This window comes from Acomys russatus, chromosome 17, assembly GCF_903995435.1.
Source record: "Acomys russatus chromosome 17, mAcoRus1.1, whole genome shotgun sequence".
NCBI lineage: Eukaryota > Metazoa > Chordata > Mammalia > Rodentia > Muridae > Acomys > Acomys russatus.
Genome location: NC_067153.1, coordinates 63,435,422 through 63,457,868, shown reverse-complemented (window position 1 = coordinate 63,457,868; position 22,447 = coordinate 63,435,422). Strand labels below are relative to the sequence as shown.

At 54.3% G+C, this 22,447-nt stretch overlaps 1 protein-coding gene across 4 annotated transcripts in view; it reads left to right on the top strand.

Moving 5' to 3' along the window:
- Positions 1–18,275: 18,275 nt before the first annotated feature.
- The window catches only part of LOC127201693 (keratin, type II cytoskeletal 6A), a 49,149-nt gene continuing 44,977 nt past the window's right edge, over positions 18,276–22,447 (top strand). For all 4 annotated transcript variants that reach the window (XM_051160379.1, XM_051160380.1, XM_051160381.1 and 1 more), the window contains exons 1-7: positions 18,276–18,885; positions 19,393–19,607; positions 20,285–20,345; positions 20,492–20,587; positions 20,712–20,876; positions 21,264–21,389; positions 21,617–21,837. In XM_051160379.1, coding sequence (XP_051016336.1) covers positions 18,352–18,885; positions 19,393–19,607; positions 20,285–20,345; positions 20,492–20,587; positions 20,712–20,876; positions 21,264–21,389; positions 21,617–21,837 — 1,418 coding nt within the window. In that variant the 5' untranslated portion in view covers positions 18,276–18,351. The remainder of the gene's footprint in view (positions 18,886–19,392; positions 19,608–20,284; positions 20,346–20,491; positions 20,588–20,711; positions 20,877–21,263; positions 21,390–21,616; positions 21,838–22,447) is intronic.

Sequence of the window (22,447 nt, the reverse complement as noted above, 5' to 3'; positions counted from 1 at the left end):
TGAGAACCACTGAGCTGGAGACTTTAAAAATTAGTGGAGATTTGGGAAGACACCTGATATTGACTTCTGGTGTCCACATATACACACACACCGACACCACACACCACACACGCACGCACGCACGCGCGCACACACACACACACACACGCACGCACGCACACAAAACAGCTAATCAAAGGTCTGGGAAGGCTGAAGCGGAAAAGGATCAGGAGCTTGAGATCAGCCTAAGCTACATAGCATGAAAAAGAAAAAGAAAAATGAACAAAAAGAAAGAAGAAAGGAAGACAAAGAAAGGGAGAGGAAAACAAGAGAAAGAAAATTGGGCAGAGGATGGGGAGCGGCTTGATCTCACACTGGCCTCAGGATGGAGGGAGGTGGAGGAATTGACAGCAGAGGCGGGGGTCCTGCCGGAGGCGGTGTGCACACACTCAGAAGAGCCAGGCTTAGACTGCTCTTGGGATGGGGTGGGGGTGGGGGTGAGAGGGAGGCAGGATGTGAGAGATGATGCCATAGACCTCTCCTGATGCATAACCAGTTGCCTTGGTGGCAAAACAGTCACCTCCCACGCCACACAGAGGACCTGAAATACCACTTAGGCCAACCACCAGGGGCGACAGAGATGCTGAGGGACAGAGACAGCCTTGTTTGCAGCTGGAGATCTCTACTGTGGTGGCTTGTACAAACAAAGACAAAGGGGGTGAGTGGGCTTGGTCAACACTTAGGAGACTAAGAAGTAGAGGGCTGTGGTTGCCATGACTACAGGAACACTACTTGGTTCACTGCAGAGTCCTATCCTCAAGGGCAAATGGTGACAGCCCATCAAGCTTACTTCAGGGAACCCTAGCCTTCTCCTCACCCCACCTTGCTGGCGCTTTGCAGTCTCCTTTCCAACCTCGTCGACCAGAGGCTCAACTGTCTTCTCCTTTGTCCTCACAGCATGTGCTTGGCATACCCTGTGCACCCACCGCAGCGATGGGCCCAATCCCTCCCCCACAGGGCTCCGACTCCAAGCTGTCACTGTGATAACTGGTAGGTAGCCAGCCTGGAAGGGCCCAAGTGGAGGGCACCCCATAGCCAGGCAGGCCAGGCACAGCATCCCAGATGAATCATGTTACCAAGAGCTACTCTGGTCACGATGGCTGGGACATAGTCAGGCCATCTCTGAAGGGTAAAGAGACAGGTCCCCATAGCACACACCTGCCACGGCCACTGCTGCCCTATTCCATCCATGAAGCCTCTTTCCCACAGCCACTCCCTGTGGGCCAGGCCCAGAAGTGCCAGCCTGGCATAGAAGCTAGTGCCTGCGACTCCCATGGGCCACTCTCTGTAGACTGGTGACAGCACCTGTGTCATCCCTCCAGGTGGGTGTCCTGAGGTGCAGATGTCCTAAAGCCAGGATGACAGAGTCGAGACACAGTGAGCTCTGTCTTCACAGCCCACACTCTTTTCCAGACACCACCCTGCCACCCAGGATGGGAGCCAGCACTCTGCCCACCCAGATGCCACTCTTTTCCAGTCCTTCCTGATGCCCCACGGGCTCCCCTGCCCATTCTCTGTGGGAACTTCCAGTGTTTTCCATGAGTGGAGTTCTGATACCTCTGGGCCCCCTTTTCTCTGGGCTTTCCTACTGAAGCCATAAGATGAGCACATGGCCACTCTAGGTCACCCTCTCCCACACTCTGCTACAGTGGTAAGGTTCTTAGGCCAACATCTGATGTCAATTCTTCTGTTACCTTGGTCAGGAGTGGCCACGGCAGCAGAGGCAGTGTTGGCCTAAGCAAAGCTAAGAAAATGAAGAGAGAAGTGGGTAGAGTGTGGGAGGTGGGCTGGGGAGTGCGGCTGGTATGTGTGTGTGTGCGTGTGTGTGTGTGTGTGTGTGTGTGTGTGTGTGTGTGTGTGTGTGTTGACTTGGAGCAGCAAGGGTGGCAGTTTGCCATGAATTCCCAGTGGAGAAGCACCAAGACCAAAAAGTAAGGATCCAGGAAGGAGGAAATTTGCCTAGTGTGTGAACTGAAGTGCAGAGGCCAGTCTGTCCCACCAACATCCAGCTACCACCTCAGCGACTGTCTCTTGAAGAAGTACATGTCCCCTCTCCTTGAGGTCCAGAATTCTTATGTTTCAGATGCTTGACTTCACTCTACATTGTGTCCGGCCTCCGCTGTCCGGCCACACAGAGCGCACACGGTATCTATGCTTATTCACAATGACAACAGAAGCCCGCCTCTCCCCAGGAGCTCTCGGCTTTAGCTCTTCCTCTGGGATTTGTCGTTTGGCATCACATTCTCCTAGCCAGAGCTCAAGGAGAGATGACTTACTCAAGGCCAGGCTCCTGCCTGAGCTGTTTCTGTGTCCTCCAGTCTGCACCAGTGGACAGCGAGAGAGGCCGTCATAGCCACGCTGAAGCATGGATTGTCCCACTCCGTGAGAACAATGATCCGAGTGTGATCCCATCCTTGAGATGGAAGAAAGTGCTGCTCTTACTGGGCCAAGACCTTTTTTTTTTCCCTCTTGAAGACTTTGAAGGTCTTGGGAGCCAGCCAAATCCACAGAGAGGGCCTCTGGGTTGTCATAGAAAATCCCCCAAACAATTAAAAGGTGAATGAATCATGCCTGGGGCTTCCCTGATGCTGGATTGGGGGGATAGAGGGGGTGGGTGTTAGGAGGGTCTGTTTCATCCTTTACCTGAGCACACTTTGGGGGGGCGGGGGTGATGGGAAGAGCTCTCCCCCACAGCCCCACACTGGCTGAGGCAGGTTTATGGAAGGGTTAGTTGGGGTACCACACCCTCTGAAGCCACAAAGACCAAGCTGTCCCTTGTGCACACCCAGATAAGTCAAGCAGTCCTAAGAGCTCCTTAATTCCAGATCAAGGGTAACAAAGGGGCTCTTCCCAGTTGACTGGAAGGCACCTGGGTCAACACCCCCTGAGCATCGCATCCTTCACTGCCTCTGGGTAGCCCAGATGCACCGGAGCCACTTCCCCAGGCTGACCAGGTGTGCAGGGAGTGGCAGGGGGTGGGGTGTCCCAGTGGGCTCCAGGCCAACGTGGACAGATGCCTTGTCCAGAAGCAGCTGGCCTTTTACATTGCTAAAATGGGACCCAAACTGCAATCACTTTTTAAAAAGGGACACATGAGAGCTACTCCGGGAAGAACGTTGCTTCGCTTTCTCAGATGTGCGTTAAAGGGAGCTAACGTTATCGGCCCCGACATTTGACTTCCTCAGGTGTAAAGTGGCCAAGTGTGTGCACTGCCTTAGCGTGTGCGGCACCAGGCCCGTGCCTCCGGGTCTTCTATACGCTGGTGACAGGGCTGCGTTGTCAATTGCACAACGGCTGGGAAGTTGTAAAGAGGGAAGGTAGGGTAGGGAAGAGGCAGCGTGGGAGGGCTGCGGCTCCAGACCCTCACCAAGCCCGTTGGCGCTATCCACTGTGTCTGCTTCCTCCTCTGCCATAGTAAGAAGGACAAAAGTAGCAGCGATAACAGCCACGGCTGCCTTTTAGGGCTGCTGTGATGGAGACACAAAAAGCCAGGCCCACAGTAAGAGCGTGGTAAACATCATTTGTCATTGTAGTCATTAGACACAAGGAAAGCTATCCAAGAAAACTGCAATTTGGGGGTTGGGGGGCTTGCTTCCTCCCTTCTTGATCTTACACCTCAGACTTGTATATTCGACTCCAGGGGCTGGCTTAGAGCTCAGAGAGCATCTCTTCCTCCTCCATCTTCCTTCTGCCACCACAGAGAAACACACCCTCCTTCCTCCCTGACTCTGCTCTCATCCCAACACCCCCAGAATCATCACCTAAATCAGCTTGCTCCCAAAGCAGGGTTGGCAGGAATGCTAGCTGTATTCTTGGTCATTGAGGCCTGTTTGTCCCGAGGGACAAAGCCCGGTGGTGTCTAGAGCAGAGCTGTCGCCGGATGAATACAGGGTCTGAGAAACCTACATAGTTGTGTCTTTAACAGATTTCTCTCTCTGTGTGACTTAGCTCCCCTCTAACCTGATTTTTTTTTTCTATCTTTGACACTCCCAGGAATGGCAGGCAGGCAAGCTGGAAGCCAAGCCACTGCCTAACAGTCCCAGGAGCAGGTATGCCAACAGTCACCAGCAAAGGGCAAAAGCAGGCCGGCAGAGCTAGGGCCCGTGGAACAACATAGCCGCCGTGATTGACTGTGGGGGACAGGCATCTAGAAACTGGGATTGGAGCCAGGGCAGGTGAATTGCACATGTGCTGAGCTGGGTGGAACAAAGTCAGGAGGGGATGGGAGGTGCTTCCTGGGGCTTTGAGGTTTCCCAGGCCTGGGAAGGGAAGACTGAGGAGGGACCATTTCCCACAGCCACAAAGAGGAGGGCCTGGGGAATGGACTGAGCAGGGAGCAGGAGGCTAGAGACAAGTGTGCTGGTTAGTAAAGGATGCTGGTGAGCTTAGCACCTTGCCAACAGTGACCCGTGATGCAGGCAGAGTCCCGTGATAGGGTGGCTTGATCTTACAGTGAACATTCTATTGATGGACAGATGGACGTTCCATGGAGACTCTACTTCATATTTTAAATTTTGATTCTTTCATGTCTTAGAGAAATACCTCACGTTGTAGTTAGAGTTTAGGTCTCGGTGCCTCTCAAAGACCCACGGATTAGAGATGTGGCTGTTAGCCCGAGCTATTGGGGAGATTTAAGGTCACTGGGGTGTGCCTCTGGGGACCTTGCTAATTTTTCTTTGCTTTTTGGATGCTTCACTGTCTTGTCATGGCTTCAAAAGCCACAAGCTGAAACCCCTAAAACCATAAATTCACTTGCTGCTCTGGGCTCCTCTTGACTTGAGACAAAAGTTCTGCCTCTTAAACACCTCCAGGTTAGTGGCCGAGGAGGGGCCGTCAGTCCCCTAGACCCAGGCTTGAAGTTGCAGATCTGCATGTAGCACTGCAGAGGCACTCCTGCCCACCCCCAACCCCGCAACCCATCCCCCACCCCTGCCATGCCCCAGGGCCTAGTCTGCCCTCTTCTCATCTGGCCCTCCCCTCCCCCACTTTGTCTTCAACACATTCACATAGCGCTAACCGTCACCTGCAGGCAGCCTGGAGCTGCTCAGTGGGGACTTGTGCTCTGCACAGGACGTGAAGGGGCAAGAGGTCTTCATAGGCCTGAGCCCAGGCTGGGGATCTTCAATGATGGGAGAGGGATGTAGTTAATTGAACTACTCTAGAAAGGTGTGGGCGGGGGGGGGGGGGGACGTGGAGGATATGGCTTAGGTGATCGCCAGAGTGAGAGTCTGCTGCCTCAGGACAGGCTTGGGACTCCCAAGCACTTGGGCCAAGTGCTGGGCATCAAAGAACAGCAGGATTGCTCAGGCCAAGGGGGGAGGGGGAGGTGCAGGGAGAGCTGAGGGGGGAGTGAATGCTGAAGGAGAATAGTGCCAGCTTCTATGCCTTACGAGGAATTCCCCTGTGTCTGACGGTGAGCTAGGTTCCTGGAGCGATTTCCTGCTTAAGCTTCACAACCTTATTGACATCTCATCTTGTATCATTAAATAATTTAGGTCTAGAGAGGCCCTGACACATGCTTAGTGTGGCCAGCCATAGTGGTGGCTAGCAGCTGTTCTTCCCTGTACCCCTCCCCCCACACATTATGGTGCATGCTGGGAAGACAGGCCAGAGGTCACCTTGCCTCTGTCTTAGGTCTCATGTCTGGCACCTGAGAATACAGAACCAAGGCTGGAGCAGTGAGGGCCCTAGGAGTAACCAGAGAAACCGAGGACTTTGTCCTGAGCCAGCAACAAAGGGAGGGCTGGAGTGAGGCTGGATATGGTCCTGTGGTGTGGGGCGGCAGGAGTTGCTGGGGACAGTCAAGGCCAAGCAAGGCCCCAGGACTCAGGAGAAGCAGACACCTGGTGGCTCGTAAGAGTGGTTCCGTCTCTAAGTGGGTGCTACCTGGGTTCTGTAGCTCCCTCCTCCGTCCTCCCCTGACTGGGGCCTCTGCTGAACCTTCTGCAGCCGGCTGTTTGGACAGGTCAGAGGCTGGCATTCTCCACACTCACCCTCTCACCTCTAAGGACTGTTATTCACCTTGCTAAGTGCTCATTTGTGGTTTTCAGACACTCAGTTGTGTAATTACAGAGGCCAGGCAGCCACCTCCCTGACGGTGAGGCAGGTGTACCTGCCCATCTCAGCTGACGTTCCTAAGTCAGCTTGGTCACCCTTCTCCAGAGTGCTAGGGAGGGGGCATTCCCGATTTGGTGGGAGAAGAGGCCTAAGACCTGACAGTGAGGAGCGGGGCTCAGCTTCCGCAGACAAAGGGTAGGAACCTGCTCTTGCTCCCAGGCCCCGTCCAGACTGAGCTCAGAAGGAGACGGGTATGGAAGAGGAGAGTGAGGGCCTGGTAGGACAGCATTTCCTGTGTGGGCTGGTGCTTCACTGTGCACCCTATGTTTATTTCTGGCCATATGTCACAGCCTGCTTTGCATGCAGTATTTTCACATCCGTTAGAGGGAAAAAAATGTAATTTATTAGATAACAAAGATACATTATAAAACACTGACACTGAATAAACAGACAAGCCATTATAAAAGACAGTTAAGATAGTGATTGTAAAGGTGGTTTGCAGACATGGGCCAACTCTTGGTAGAGAGAGGCCCTCAAGTGATTACAGTTTGGAGACTTTTGTTTTGCTTTGTTTTGTTTCGAGACAGGGTTCCTCTGTGTATCCTTGGATGCCCTGCACTCACATTGTAGACCAGGCTGGCTTCGAACTCACAGAGGTCTGCCTGCCTCTGCCTCTCCCAGTGCTTGGATTACAGGTGTTGCACCACTGTGCCCGGCAGTTTGGAAACTACTTAAAGAGCCATATTACTTTAAGGAGAGTGGCCACAGGGGCACAGGCCAGAGGGGTCAGCGAACCCAGCGCAGATGTGGGTGGCTGCCAAGTCACAGCTAGCTCTGAGGCCTGCGAGAAGGCAGTCGTGGCTTGGGACCAGTTCGGGATTCTTAGGAGCAGAGCCATGTCCTCAGAGATGGAGATGGCTAAGACCTGTCCCCTAATGTGGGAAATATTTGTTACAGGGAGAAGGAAGATGTGCTTCTCCTTGTAGCTTCCACAGAACATGTATGGCCTGGCAGTGGGTCTTAGAAGAGGACCGGTCTCGTTCAAAATGAGGCACCCAAGTAGTTGTGTAGACAGGCAGGGAGAGGGTTCCCTGTAAGGTGGATGCCACTGCTCAGCGCGGGCGCAGGAAAGGTGGTGACCTTCAGATGCACGCTCAGTTCTGAGAGCTTGGTTGTCGAGGCCTCATGGGGTGATAGCTATGCACCTGAGGGGAGAGCTCACCAGGCAGGCAGGATGCATGAGGTCAGGTGGCTCTTCCTTTCCTTAGCTCATCGGAGACTTGGGGGTGTAGGGCTCACCCCAGCCATGTCAGGCTTCTCATCCCTGGGGAAACAAGTGATCTGAACCCAATCCTGGGGTTAGCACTCGTGACTTTGAGGTGTTGTTCATTGTCCCCCGGCCGTGACAGACCTCTGACTAGCCGTACTGATTTTCCTGGGGCCGTGGAGAGAACAGAGACATGGGAATGGCCCCCCCCCCCCGAGGATGCGGGCTGGGTGGAGCTTGCTCATCTCCTCCAGCAGCCATGAACACACAGAGTGCTCCCTGTGCCCTGCCAGGGGGGAAAGCCACGGGGGCCTTGGTGGACGGATAGGGCCCGCCCTTTTCATGGTGAGCCCTGGTGACTATGTCTACGGAAAAGGCAAGGGTGGTTCCCAGTGCTTTCCACAGGAATCAGGGCTCCTTGGGTATGTCTGGGCTCCTCTATCAGCCATGTCTTTAGGGAGAGAGATACTGGTCATGTCGTACTACAGGGTGGACATTTGCCCCCATGAGACTCTTCCCTGCAAACAGAACTCTTGCCTTGCTTGCCCTCACAAGCCTGAGAACCTGTAGAAAAGGTGACGAAGGAGAACCGGAAGCAAGCAGACAGTGAAGGGCAAATTCGGTTGACTAGGGCACATGGCCGCTGTGGTGCTAAGGGGTCAATCTCCTGGAAACATAAGAGAGAAGCAAACAAGGTGAGATCAGGCTGGACCCTCCGCAAAAGGCAAGAGCCTAGGATGGAGAGGCCTGGGCTGGCTAGCTCACTCCCATCAGATGGTAGCAAAGGGTAGCCCTTTTTCTGAGCGTTCACCCCAACTCTCACCTTACTGAAATGGAGGCATCTGGAGGGAAAGTCGGCAGGAGACTGGTTGACTCAGGAGCTCTTAATCTGAAACCATCGGCCCAGCCTCAATGCACTGAGATGCCAGGCAGCTGGGGGTCCCAGGAGATATAGAGGGGCAAAGTGAAGGCTCTGGAGATGAAGAGGACATCTTTCTGGAGGGGAGAAGTGAGGGTCAGACTTCAGGATGAGGAGGGGCTGGTAGCTAGAGGCAGGGAGGCGACCTCGGAGCTGGGTGGAAACAGCCCGAGGGACGAGGGGTTAGACGACTCTCTAGGCTGAAGCTAAGTCAGGCTAGCGAAGGTCCCTGCTGCTGCTGCTGCTGCTGTTTCAACAATTTGCCACAGCCTCAGTGATAACGCTTCATAATTCTATTATACCACAGATCTAGAGGCCTGAGTTAGAGTCAGTGTTGCTGGGCTAAAATCAAACCATCAGCAAGGTTGACATTTGCTCTCTGGCCCATCCAGCTTCTGTTGGCTGCACAGGTGTGTCGGTGGGGAGTCTCCTTCCTGTCTGTCTTCTCTAAAACCAGCGCCAGCACACTGTGCTCTTCCCACGGACCATCCTCTAACCTCTTCTGTTTCCCCTCTCCACATTCGGGGACCCTCAGGATGACAACGCCCACCCAGATAATGTAGAGGAAGTCTCTCTCCTTAAAGGCCAACGGAGTCTCAGCCTTAATTCCACTCAGCATTTTTGCCATGAAAGCTAATGTATTCTCAGGCTTAAGGGGTTGGGTGCCAGCCATTTCTAGGTGGGGGGGAGGGGGCGGGCAACAATAGCCCCCAATAGCTACCCAAAGGAAGTAAAAAAGACAGTGAGGAAGGGGTGCCCAGGTGAAAATAAGATGAAAAGGAGCGACCACAAGCTCCTGAGCAAAGCAGAGTAGAGCACCTTTGCCCCAGGGGCTGAGAAGAGAAGAGCCTCCGCTCTCAGGGTCAGCGTGAGATCACTCTACAGAACAATGGATCCATGTTGTGTCTGAGCGCTCCCCCTCGCAGACCACAACGCGTTACTGTTCTCTGTTGAGGGCTTTGTGCCAATCTGCAAGGTTACGGCTGATGCCAAAGCGAGGGGGCCCTTGGGATGCCCAGGTCAGCTGGAGGCGGAAGAGGGCTGGCAGGGCTGGCTTCTGTCTGCAAGGCACCAGTCAGTGCTATGTAAATGTGCCCGTTGTTTCCTCGGGGGGGGGGGGGGGGGGGAGCCAATCTCTTTGAGGCCCGGTCTTTCTAGTCCTATCCCTTCCGGGGCAGACTGGAGGGCCAGGGCGCGATGGGTAGGGTGAGCCCCCTTCGTGAGCAACTCTGAAACCAGTTGGTATTCCCAGGCAGGTAGAGTGTCAGAGACACAGGGCAGGGTGGGAGTGGGGAAGGTCATGTGAATGGAGCGTCTGTTCCCTCCTTGGCACACATTGGCCTGGGAATCCTGACAGGTCAGCGGCTAGCACTGAGGCCTCATAGATTAAAAAGCTGGGGCGCACCATCTTGCAGGGTGCATCACAACAGTGCTGGCCCCCCGTGGTTCCCCTCAGGATCTTTTCCTGGCTTATGAGTTGGCCTTAGAAGAGGCCATCTGCTCAGGAAGAGGTGTGTGTCTGCAACGCAGCTAGCTGTGCCTCTAAACCGGTCCTCAGAGGAACAGACTGCTTTTCTTCAGGTGGGATGTGTGTCCCAGGGGGCTTTGATGTCAGACTGCTGCTGCTGCTGCTGCCACCTTGTCAGTGGTGTGGGGTCTTCAAGGCTCCCTTAGCGCCAGCTCTGCCTGAATTTCTGTTCTTTTTATTTTCAAATATATTTTATTAATTTATTCATATTACGTCTCAATTGTTATCCCATCCTTTGTATCTTCCCATTCCTCTCTCCCTCCCATTTCCTCCCCCCCCCCATGACTGTGGCTGAGGGGGCCTCCTCCCCCTGTACGTGCTCACAGGGCCTCAAGTCTCTTCTCGGTGAATTTCTGTTCTTATCTTGACATCGCACGAGCTTACATAAGTCTAACCCTCCCCGTGGCTGAGGCGTAAGAGATGATAAATCAAGAGGTGCCATTAGCTCTGGACAATAAATCTGAGAGAACAAGGAAGGTGTGTGAGTCTTAGCACAGTGCCAGGTACCTAGTCATGACTCAACAGCCATCATCGTCAAAGGGCCTGAAGGAAGCCAGGACCTCTGGACATCCCTGGACGACGCAGCACTGATTTCTCCGTGAGGAGAGTGGCGGGCAGTGCTGTGTAAATGTGGCTGTTGTTTCCTCATGCGGGGAAGAAGCCAATCTCTTTGAGGCCACGTGTAGTCTGGCCCATCTGAGGCCGCAGCTGACCTTTAGGCTTAGCCCCGAGGGATGCAGTGAAAGACCATGTCCATCTCCTGGAATCCTGACCCAGCATCCCAGATGCCCCTCCCCAGCCTCTGGAAGTCAAAAAGAGGAGAGGGCTCCTCAGAGCCACCCCCTTATTTCACTCAAAGGTTGCCGTCAAGGCTGGGGTACAGTAACTGCTTAGGGACACGAATGGCCCTCGGTGCTTACTGCCCTCATAGGCCGCCTGGGTCTCTGCCAAGTCACTCTCTTCACAATCATACTGCGGTCATGTCCATGGTGGTGACGATGAAGGCTTGCATGAGCCCACAGAGAGGGGGGTCACTTGCCAGCTATTCGCCATCACTGAACCTCAGTTTCCGATTTGTAGAGTAGTGATAGCAAGAGGCCCACCTCCTGAGCTTGAGGGGCTCATGGACCCAGCACCTGCCTGGCAGCCAGCGTTATGTAAATGTGGCCGTTGTTTTTCCTCCAATGCACCGCAAAGCACAATGGAGGCATAGTGCTTTCCAATGACCCAAGCTACTGGAGGATCATGGGAAGTCACGGCTTCAGAGAGGCGCCTGTCTCATGACCATCACGTTATATGTCACCTGCCTGCCAGAGAAGGTATCTGGGACTTCTCATGTTTTGATCCGGGAGAGCTGGGGTTAGGGGGATGTGGAAGGAGACATGGGGGAGGGGGAAAGGCGGGATGACATCTTCCCTCAGCATAGACTGCGTTTCTAACATTAATACAGAGGGGTTGTCTGCAAAGAGAGTCTAGGACAGCCAAGGCTATGAGCAGAGAAACCCAGTGTTGAAAAACAGCAAAGGAGGAGGAGGAAGAGGAGGAGGAAGAAGAGGAGGAGGAAGAGGAGGAGGTGGGGGAGGAGGAAGAGGAAGAGGAAGTAGACCAGTATCACTGAGGTGAGATCTTCTGGAAGTGTTTCCTGAGAGCACAGAGACACTGTGTTTCAGAGGTGGCAAAGGTGGTAGGTACCTTGTGTTGGCAACCGGACTTGGTACTGTGTCAGAGTCACCCAGATGGTGCTGGGTTTGAAGGCATGAAGGGGTCATGGAGATCAGCCGAGGCTGGGCAGTGTGAGAGGCCAGGGGAGGCCGCTGGTGAAGGTGCAGCCTCAGTGGCAGTTGAAGGCCCAGGACTGAAATGGTTATGCAGAGAACTTGAGGCGTGGCACCAGGGAGAGAATCTATGAGAGACTATGGTTGAAAGTGAAGCCCAGTTGCTGCAGAAAGAAGCCCCAGCAGTTTTGGAGATGCCAGTACTCTGAGATGACCGCCAAGGACCACAGCAGCCGAGGAATGGAGCCAGCCAGAGCCTGAAGACAAGCTGTGTGTGCTGCAGAGGGCAGAGCTGGAGAAGTGACCCCGCCCTCTGGAGGAGCCTAGAAGATTGTGAATGGATCCCACACATTGGACAGTTGGAGTTTGATTTTGCTTTGCTTTGACTGTGACTGTGCCCTGATTTTCCCCTCTTGAAGTAAGAAAGCATTTTACTGGAGCCCACAGTTGAGAGACTTCAGATTGCAAAAGACTTTGGATTTTAAAAGAGACTAGTTATTTTAAAGGGAATGAAGTTTTAATGTGTTTGAATTTGCCAAGGCTGTTATAGACTTTTAAAGTTGTTTATGTGATATCTTGGAGTTAAATAAGAAATGAAGGTTTGTGGCTTACTGGCGGCGTGTTTGTGTGTCAAGTTGTCAAGGGGTCAGTTGTACTGGCTGGTTCTGTGTCAGCTTGACACAGGCTTCCATATCTGCGAGGAAGGAGTCACAGTTGAGGAAAAGCCTCCATGAGATCCAGCTGTAGGACATTTTGTTCAGTTAGTGACCAATGCGGGCAGGTGCTGCCAGCTGTGCCTGGGGCCATCCCTGGGCTGGTGGTCCTGGGTTCTATTTTCAAAACAGGCTGAACAAGTGATAGGGAGCAAGCCAGTGAGCAGCACCCCTCCATGGCCTCTGTAGGTTCCTGCCCTGCTTGAGTTCCGGCCCCAACTTCCTTCCGTGATGAACAGCAATGTGGAAGTGTGAGCCAAATGAACCTTTTCCTCCCCAACTTGCTTTTTTGGTTGTGTTGCTTCGTTGCATCAATAGAAACCCTGACTGAGACCCAAATCTATGTGGTGGTGTGCCCCACTTTTAGGGCGAGACTTCCCTGGCTAGTCCCCTGACCCAAATGCTACTCCTCTCTGGAAACGGCATCACAGACACACGCAGCTATGCTTGACTGGTTTCTCTGGATGTTTCTCATGAATGAAGATGATGAATTAACCATCTTCTTGTCCACATGATGTGGGACACCAGCCTGGGCCAGGGAAGAAGACCCGAAGTGGTGGCTCATCCCTGTGCTGTTCCACAGCATCTGAGAGAGAAATTGGGGAATCTCAGAGATGTACAACTGAGTCTAGCAGTACCCGCTGCCTGGCACCCCACATGGCTCAGAACCACACGGGACCAGCGTGTGCTGCAGGCTTCCTTAGCCCTTAGCCTTAGCCCAGCCACTCTCAGCCCAAGGGTCTCAACACTTTTGGAGGTTTGAACAACCCTTTTGCAGGGGCTACCTAAGACTGGCTGCATATCAGACAATTACATCACCATTCACAACGGTAGCAAGATTACAGTTATGAGGTAGCAACACAAATAGTTTTATGGCTGGGGGTCACCACAACATGAGGAGCTGCGTTAAAGGGTCGCAGCGTTAGGAAGGAGGCTGAGAACCACTGGGCTTAGCCTGTTTTTGCTAACCATCCGGTAGCGTCGGCCTGGCCAGAGCAGTTGGGAAAGCAAGGTCAGAAATGGAATGTGGAGACAGGAACTGAGGGTGTGTGGAGGGTTGGACTCGGGACAGCAAGGTGTCCGTAAACCTTGAAGACTGCCTGACACCCAGTGTGAGGGCAGCTGGGGACAGGGAGCACTCCTGTGCTGAATCAAGTCCTGTAACTGGAACTCGCTCAAAGTCAAGGCCAGGCAAGATGGGGACAAAAGCTTGACCTCACCCGGGGGCTGGATCTCGGCACCTAGACTCTCGGGGTAAGTCAGGTGGACGGCCCTAGAAGGCAGCCCGTGTGCACCTCTCTAGTGGTCTTCCTGTGGGAGGAGTAGAAAGGGGCAGAGGGAAAAAGGGATGTGTTCAGGCCTGCAATGTGAAAGGGCTCCTCTGGTTGCCTCTGACGAACAGGGATGCAGGCTGGCGGCACATGGGCAGTGTGGCCGTGCCGTGCCTTGTCTCCGCTGTAGAGGAAGGATGTTAACTCCCTGGCTCCTGCAAGGTACACACGCTCCTGTCCACTTGTGAGAACCGGAGAAAACATGCAGAAAAATGATAAACAAAACACCTAAAACAACCATAAAAAAAAAAAAAAAAAAAACCTCATGGCACAGCACATTATTTCTAGACGCACAAATGTGCGCGAGGCGTGCCAGACCCGGAAATTCCTCTCTATTTGTCTAAAAATGAGAATCCTTCCATTATGAGAAAGCAAAGCCCGAAGGTTCTTGCTGGACTGGTATAAATTCATGTTTTAGCCACCTCTGACTAATTAAAGTATTTGTTGATTTCCAGCCCACAGTTTCAACCAAGCAAGGGGGATTTTTCAAAGACTTGGTATGCACGCCTCTGGCAAAACCCCATGAAGCATGAAGTGAGGGAGGACCCAAGGCTTGCAGGGGCCTGTTGGAGAGATGCTCAGAGCTCCGTCCTGCAGCTCTTGATGGCAAATGCCAATCGCCCGCTGAATCTGAGAGACAGGGCCAAGACTGCTCCCCACAGCCCCCCAGCGTGCTACTCCACCCTTCCTGCTTGCCCCAGCCAGCTCAGCATTAAAACCTCAGCCGCCAGCACAGCCCCTTCCAGCAAGCTCACATCCATTCTCTCCTGAGTCTGTGGAGGGAACCGTGGAGCGAGAGGCTGGGTGGTGTGTTCAGAGTTCTAGAATGTTTCAAGGGTTATATTACGGGCAAGCTATGGCCCAGGGTGAGGCCGAGATTAGGGTAAGGTGTTTGATAAGACAATTCAACACTAAGTCAAGGCTCACCTATGTCTCTGACTGCAGTAATGACATCCAGGCTCCCAAGCTCCGCCTGAGCCAATGATTTATTCCTGGATGTTTGCATTTTTCTACCCAGTTTGTCTGAGACTGGGGTCTGAGAGTCCCTGATAAGCTGGCATAGTTCCTAGCTTCCCCCAGGCAACCTCGTATTCCGGGCAGTTGTATATCCAACTTCCTTACTTCACAGCATGGCTAGTCTCTCTCTGTCTCTCTCTCTCTCTGTGTCTCTCTGTCTGTCTGTCTGTCTGTCTGTTTCTCATGTACTTTCACACAAACACACACATGCACACAAGTGCACAAGCACACATACTCTTGCACGTGCACACATATACATTCTCTCTGTCTCTCTCTCTCACACACACACATGCACTTTCACACACAAATGCACACATGCACACAAGTGCACACACACACACACACACACACACACACACACACACACACACACGTTCATGTAATTCTGAGAATTCACTGAGTCCCACACTGGGCCCCAGAGATGTAGAGGTAGGACACCATAGCTTTGGGCAGAGGCAGGAAAATTGTTCTTCCCTCAGTTTCTCCCTGCGGCTAGGCTTTGTGGAGAGTTGTCTGGGGCTGGCTCCCCGCTCCATCCACCCTTCCCCATCCTGTGAACTGGCTCCAGGCTTCTGGATGGGACTGCCAAGCTCAGTCCGATGAATACGTGACTCACGCCTCAGCCATCCTCCCCACGTTCTGTGCAGAACCGTGAAGGGGAGAAGGTGCGAAAATGAAGGCACCTTCTTGCCTTCTTCCCTGGGGCTGGGCAGGATGTGGGGGTCACAAGAACTCCAGGATACTGTCCAGGCTGGGATGGATGGAGGAGAGGGCTGCAGACTTGCCCTAGAGACATGGGCCTAGACTCGGAACTAGCTGGGCAGGCTCCGAGACTCAGGACAAGGCTGGAGAGGGTTCCCACAGAGGCCTGAGGAAGGACCTGAGAGAGAGGACCCTGTGTCTGTCAAGCTAACCCAGGAAAGGGTTACAGTGCTCACGGAGAAGCTGATGAGAGGTCCCTGCTGCCCTCGGCGTTCCCTGGCAGACATGTGCAAAACCGTTGTGTTTTTATTTACTACCTTGTGTTAAGGAAGTTTGCTCAGAGGCACACAGGTTGGAGTGTGGGCTCCGAGGAGAGGACTCTGGGAAGTTGTTGTGGATTTACCCTTTTCTCACCCATGAGTCTGTTCATGCCACAGCCCTTCGTTGTATGTTCTCCAGTGTGGACGTGAGAGGAGCTGCCTTGTGACTTGCTCCTCAACAGAGGGGTGGGGGGGCAGCTGCTGGGGACCCTGTAGCCCTGCATGGGTTTTTGCCAATGGAAATAGGAGCTCGGTGACCGACGTGCCCAGCCATGTCCTGCAGGAGAGCCCCGAGGGCCTCGGTGTGATCCTGCGTTTCCTGCCACGGGGATTCCAAGCTGGGGTGGGACTCCCTCTCGGCAGAGTAGCGGTGCCTGGCTCTCCACAGGTTTCTCTCGTAAAGTGGGAGGGCCCCACAGAGCGCGGGCTGAGCTCTGATTCTCTTGTGAGGCACTCAGCACGTCCTGCTATGGTTGCGTGCCACCCGCCAGTCTCTGGTCGCTGGCCCCTGGGTCTGAGTGTGGCCACGGTGACAAGTCTCAGGCCAGCCAGACTGCACTCCTGTCCTTCCAAGCCCTGGTTCACAGCATACCCAGAAGACTGAATGAAGGAAGACAATGTCCTGATGCTCCTGGAGGGTGGGGCTTCCCCAGGGCAGTGGGGACAATGCTGTGTGTGTGCGTGTGTGTGCGCGCGCGCACACACGCACACACACTCGTGTTAGGATACCCCAGATAGCTGCCTCAATCATAAATCTGTTCTTCTTAGGGCTGAGTGTCTCCAGTGTGTCTCTAGGTATTCTCACCTGGTCTCTAAAAGGTGACAAAGGTAACACTGGCACAGTCTCTGAGGAGAGACCCTCCAGACAGACAGACACCCAAGCCTGTTGCCCAAGACCTGCCAGGCCAGCTTGGCCAGTGAGTGGATTATCTGGCAGGCGTCTCGTCTGGCCCATCCTCTGGTGAGCCATCTCAGCAGAGCCTTAGCCTTGGCTTCCTTGTGGCAACCTTAGGCTCTGTGCAGAGACTCCTTTGTCTAAGCCTGTTCCCTTGGGAACATGACCCCTCAGCAGTTCCCACATCGCTCCTCCTCCTGCCTCAGCCAAACTGGGTCCGAGAGCCCTGCTCTCTCTCCTCTGGGATGGGGAGAGAGGCGATCCCCACTGAGTCCTGAGTCTGAGCAGCAGGGCAAGGCTTGGGACAACGTTTGCTAAAATCTAACTGGAATCCTCTTTCATTTGTAAGGTGCTACAGGTGATACCAGCTCGCTGTGTAGGGGAATCTTCCGGGTGCTCTCCTCAGAGTGACAGGCAGGCTGTTGTGCCAGATGCCTGATCCCCCCCCCCCCCAACTTGCTCTGTCTAGTTTCTCTGGCAGTCAACCCACAGACTTAAAATTCCATTTTCCATGCCTCTGGCCCTGAAGGAGACTTTGGGCTGGAGGTAGAGGAAAAAAGGCAGCTCCCGCTGCTTGGAACAGGGTGGTTCCCCGTTATAACAGGCCGGCCGATTCTCAACATGTTCCCGATGAGATTAGAAGCTCCTGAAGGTATGTGTTTGCGGCAGCCTTCAGCCTGTACCAACAGATACGGTGACTCACACCTTCCCTGCTGGAATAACTGAGAACTTGCTGGAACACAGCTTGGGGGGTACTGGGGAAGAACGTAGAGCAGCTCCCCACAAAGATGTGGCTGCCAGAGCAGAGTCAAGATTTATTTCATTTTATTTTATTTTAAAGGATTAAGTGAGGTCCCTGGCTTACTAAGCCCCTACGTGGGCCTGCCTAGGACAAAGAACATCAAAGGCGACACAGAAATCTGAATTAGGGAAGAAAGCTGGAGGGGTGTGTGTGGCCTTAAAGAGAGCTGAGTGGTGTACAGCCTGGGTAAGGGGACCTGCCTCCTCTGGTTTTTAAGCCTGGGGCTTGAGGGAGCCTTTCCGCTCTGAATCTCGCAAGGGAATCTGTCCGGTGGTATCTTGGGTTAATGGACCTCTCTTAGCCAACGCACAGGGCAGTGAAGGACTGAACCCCACTTCCCTCTCTGGAACATACCCAAGATATGAGGCCATGGGTTGCCTTGCCAAGAGCTCAGGTCTCTGCAGCACCCACCACACAACCAAGTGCAAGAAGAGCACATCCTTGCCAAGTGGGGGACCCACTCTTACCCTCCCCCCACCCTCGCCTGGATGGCCAGGATCCCCTAAGCTGACAAGGCCGCATGAACCACCTGAGGCAGTGGCTCATGTCACTGACACTCTAAGGACCGCTAGGATGGTGGCCGTGGGAAAATGTCCCTTACTTCCTGGCATCCTTCTAGGTTACACACACAGCACCCAGATGCTGCGGTGACAAGAGACAGTTGGCAGCAGCGCCCCCTCCCCCTTTCAACACACTGCCAGAAAGGGTCACCTCTAACTGAGCGGGGCCTGCTGGGAGCAGCGTCTGCACCCCCGCCACCACTGTGCAGGTGTGCTGGGTGAGCTCACAGCTGCCCCCCAGGCATGCCCTGCCCACTAATCATTCACTGCTCGACAGCTCTCCTGCCCAACCCACTTCTAGGGGGGGATAAAAGGGGCCTTGAAGCTCCTAATGTTACAGAGCCACCCACAGTGCCCTGCCAACCTCACCAGCACCTCCCAACCACCAGCGCCCAGTGTCTCTCGCTCCTCCAGGAACCAACGGTCATGTCTCGCCAGTCAAGTGTGTCCTTCCGGAGTGGGGGCAGCCGCTCTTTCAGCGCTGCCTCTGCCATCACTCCGTCTGTCTCCCGCACCAGCTTCAGCTCGGTGTCCCGCAGTGGTGGTGGCGGTGGTGGCAGGGTCAGCCTTGGGGGTGCTTATGGAGCAGGCGGCTATGGCAGCCGGAGCCTATACAATGTCGGGGACTCCAAAAGGATATCCCTGGGTGCTGGCAGAAGCAGCTTCAGGAACCGTTTCGGAGGCGCCTTTGGCGTGGGAGCAGGAGCCGGCAGTGGATTTGGTTTTGGTGCTGGAGCTGGTAGTGGCTTTGGCTTCGGTGGTGGAGCTGGCTTTGGCGGTGGCTATGGGGGAGCCGGCTTCCCCGTGTGCCCCCCTGGAGGCATCCAAGAGGTCACCGTCAACCAGAACCTCCTCACCCCTCTGAACCTGCAAATCGACCCCACCATCCAGCGGGTGAGGACTGAGGAGCGGGAGCAGATCAAGACCCTCAACAACAAGTTCGCCTCCTTCATCGACAAGGTGAGCCCTGCTCCTTTCTGTTTGTCTGCAGCCAGTGCCAGACACAGGAGGAGGGAAAGGCTTCGGGCTTTGTGCAAGTGTTGCCATTCTTCTAGTAGAGTCCCAGTCCAGGCTGCCCCTCTTTAGTTTGGCTGGCAGCAGGAAATCTGGGATAGAGTCCCTTCCTCCAGAGGTGATGTCTGATCCCAGTGGGTGGAGATGAGCTCAGGGCTCAGGTCACAGGACTGTACTCAGGCCTAAGTGTCTATAGGGGGCAGTCTCAGAGTCTTGTCAGCCTCAGTGAGTTGGACCATGCTCTGTCTAGCTGACTGTGCCCTGAACGAGGGGGGTCTATCTTCCCTAGAGGGATGACTCTGGGAGCATCACTGGCGATTGTCCCTCACAGGTCACAGGCCAGGCACTGAACACAAGTTTTGGTGGGACAGTGTGTGACAGGTGGCACACTGGTGAAAATGTCACGGAAGCCTGAAACCCAAACTACCCCCTCTCATGCTCGGCCCCCTCCAGGTGCGGTTCCTGGAGCAGCAGAACAAGGTCCTGGACACCAAGTGGACCCTGCTTCAGGAGCAGGGGACCAAGACCGTGAGGCAGAACCTGGAGCCGTTGTTTGAGCAGTACATCAACAACCTGCGCAGGCAGCTGGACGGGGTCCTGGGGGAGAGGGGCCGCCTGGACTCTGAGCTGAGGAACATGCAGGATTTGGTGGAGGACTTCAAGAACAAGTGAGTTGTGACGTGGCGGAGAGAGGGGCACCGGGGTCTCCTTTGTACCAGATACTCTCCACAGCCAGACCGCGGCTTCTTTCTTCCCTGCGGGTTAGAAGCACGCACATCATACCACTGAGAAAAAGCTATAAGCCTCTGCTCAGAAAGTTCCAGTGCTAGGCTCACCCCCCACACCCCCCCCTTGTCTACAGCACATTTACCCACCTGCCTGAGCAGCAGCAGCGTGTGCCCCTAGCACCACCTGGAGCCCTCACACTCCAGGGCTCTCTTCCCAATGCCCTGAAAGTACACAGCACGGCCTTGAAAGGTTTCCACTCAAAGCAGGAATTGATGACAGAACCCAGCTCAATGGCTCCTAGAATTCCCTTAGCCACACAAGTCAGCTACCGGTTCAGTGGGCTGCTGGTGTTTTGTTTGTTTTTGTTTTTGCTTTTGTTGTTTTGTTTTGTTTTTGTGGTGCTGGAGAATAAATGCAGAGCCACGTGCATGCTGAGCAAGTGCTTTGCCACCGAGCCACAGCCCCCCACCCCTACAGGAAGAATTGTGACTGAAGCAAGTGAGCAAGGTTTTTTTGGCAGGCAGCTTCAGGGAAGGCGGCACTGTGACCTTGCTGGCAGTGGCCTCTGACACACTTCCTGTCCCTTTGACACACTTCCTGTCCCTTTGACCACCAGGTATGAGGATGAAATCAACAAGCGGACCACGGCTGAAAACGAGTTTGTGATGCTGAAGAAGGTGGGTGTGGCCAAAGAGCCCACTGCTCCTGGGAGTGGGGGGGGGGGTGGAATAGGGGAGTGAGGGGTGGGGGTGGGGGTCGGGGCCTGCTGAGCCACTTAAGGCCAGTGAATGTTGTTTGATGCCAACCAGCCCTGTCTCCTCAGGATGTGGATGCCGCCTACATGAACAAGGTGGAGCTGGAGGCCAAGGTGGACGCCCTGATGGACGAGATCAACTTCATGAAGATGTTCTTCGATGCGGTGAGCGGTTAGCCCACGTGCTTCCTGGGGGTATTTTTTAACCAGGGCACAGTAAGTGGGGAGGCTTGAATGAAACTCACATTAAATAAAAGGAATAGATGACTAACTCCCAGCGTCCCCGTAGGAGCTGTCCCAGATGCAGACGCACGTCTCAGACACGTCTGTGGTCCTCTCCATGGACAACAACCGCAGCCTGGACCTGGACAGCATCATCGCCGAGGTCAAGGCCCAGTACGAGGACATCGCCAACCGCAGCCGGACAGAGGCTGAGTCCTGGTACCAGACCAAGGTGAGTGTTTGAGTGACCCTCCCCAGAAGAGAAGGTGTGCCTGCCTAGAGGTTTCGAGGGCTCCAAACCATAACAGTGCTAAGGACGAGACTCCTGAGGTCACAGCCAGCTGCCTGTTTGCCACAGAAGCCCAGGGATTGGAGGACATTTCATGTCAGTACCTTTATGAGAACAAAGACTCAAGAACTTAAGAGTAGCTCCATCTTGAAAAGGCCAAAATCAGCTCCAGACCCTAGAGGACTCCACCACTGACCCTAACCCACGCCCCCACCTCCCCCCACCTCCCCTCCCCTTCACCCCCCACCCCCGGCAGCCTCTGCCTGTGAACACGGGGACGTGCCTTCCATCCGCCTTAGCTGTGTCCTCTCCCCTCCTTGGTGGCATTAGTACGAGGAGCTGCAGCAGACAGCAGGCAGGCATGGCGACGACCTCCGCAACACCAAGCACGAGATCTCGGAGATGAACCGGATGATCCAGAGGCTGAGATCTGAGATCGACAACGTCAAAAAGCAGGTAAGAAGGAGCTGGAAGAAGGCCGAGGCGGGCGGGGCCGCAGACTCGGAGCAGGAGGACCTCTTCTTGCTGTGCGTGTTGCACCGCTCCTAATGGCTAGGGCGCTCCGAGCTCTTTCTGTGCCTCCAGGTTTGGTGTACCTGACTCTCAGAAATGGACAGTTTGGGCCGGCTCAGCCACTGAAGTGTCCCCAATGCTCCCCTCAACCCCCGTTTTCCTCTCTGCAGTGTGCCAACCTACAGAATGCCATCGCTGAGGCTGAGCAGCGTGGGGAGCTGGCCCTCAAGGATGCCAGGAACAAGCTGGCCGAGCTGGAGGAGGCCCTGCAGAAGGCCAAGCAGGACATGGCCAGGCTGCTGCGGGAGTACCAGGAGCTCATGAACACCAAGCTGGCGCTGGACGTGGAGATCGCCACCTACAGGAAGCTGCTGGAAGGAGAGGAGTGCAGGTGGGCAGAGTGCAGGCCTGCCTGAGGTGGCCTAGAGAGTGCAGAGTCTGATGAAGAGTCACAGACACACACACACACACACACACACACACACACACACACACACACACACACACACACACACACACACACCCCTGAACACCCTCCAATTCCAGTCTGACGTGTGGGCATACCACAGGCCTTGACCTAGCTGACCCCATTGGGCCCCGCCCTCCTCAGTTGACTAAGACGTGTCCTACACAGTGTCTCCCTTTTGCTTTTTCTTGTGTTCTTCTCTACACCTTGCTGTCCACACCACACCCATCTTTACTCCCTTATCTTCTTCCTTCATTCTCCTAGTCCTCTTCCTGTGGGAAGCCTTTTTTGTTTGTTTGTTTGTTTGTTTGTTTGTTTTTCAAGACAGGGTTTCTCTGTGTAGCCTTGGCCATCCTGGACTCACTTTGTAGACCAGGCTGTCCTCAAACTCACAGCGATCTGTCTGCCTCTGCCTCCCGAGTGCTGGGATTAAAGGCGTGCGCCACCACCGCCCCGGCTACCTTTTATTGACTGCTCTGACTGACCTAAACTCACTGCCTCTGGGTTCTCAGACTGCTGTGTGCTCTTCACTTTT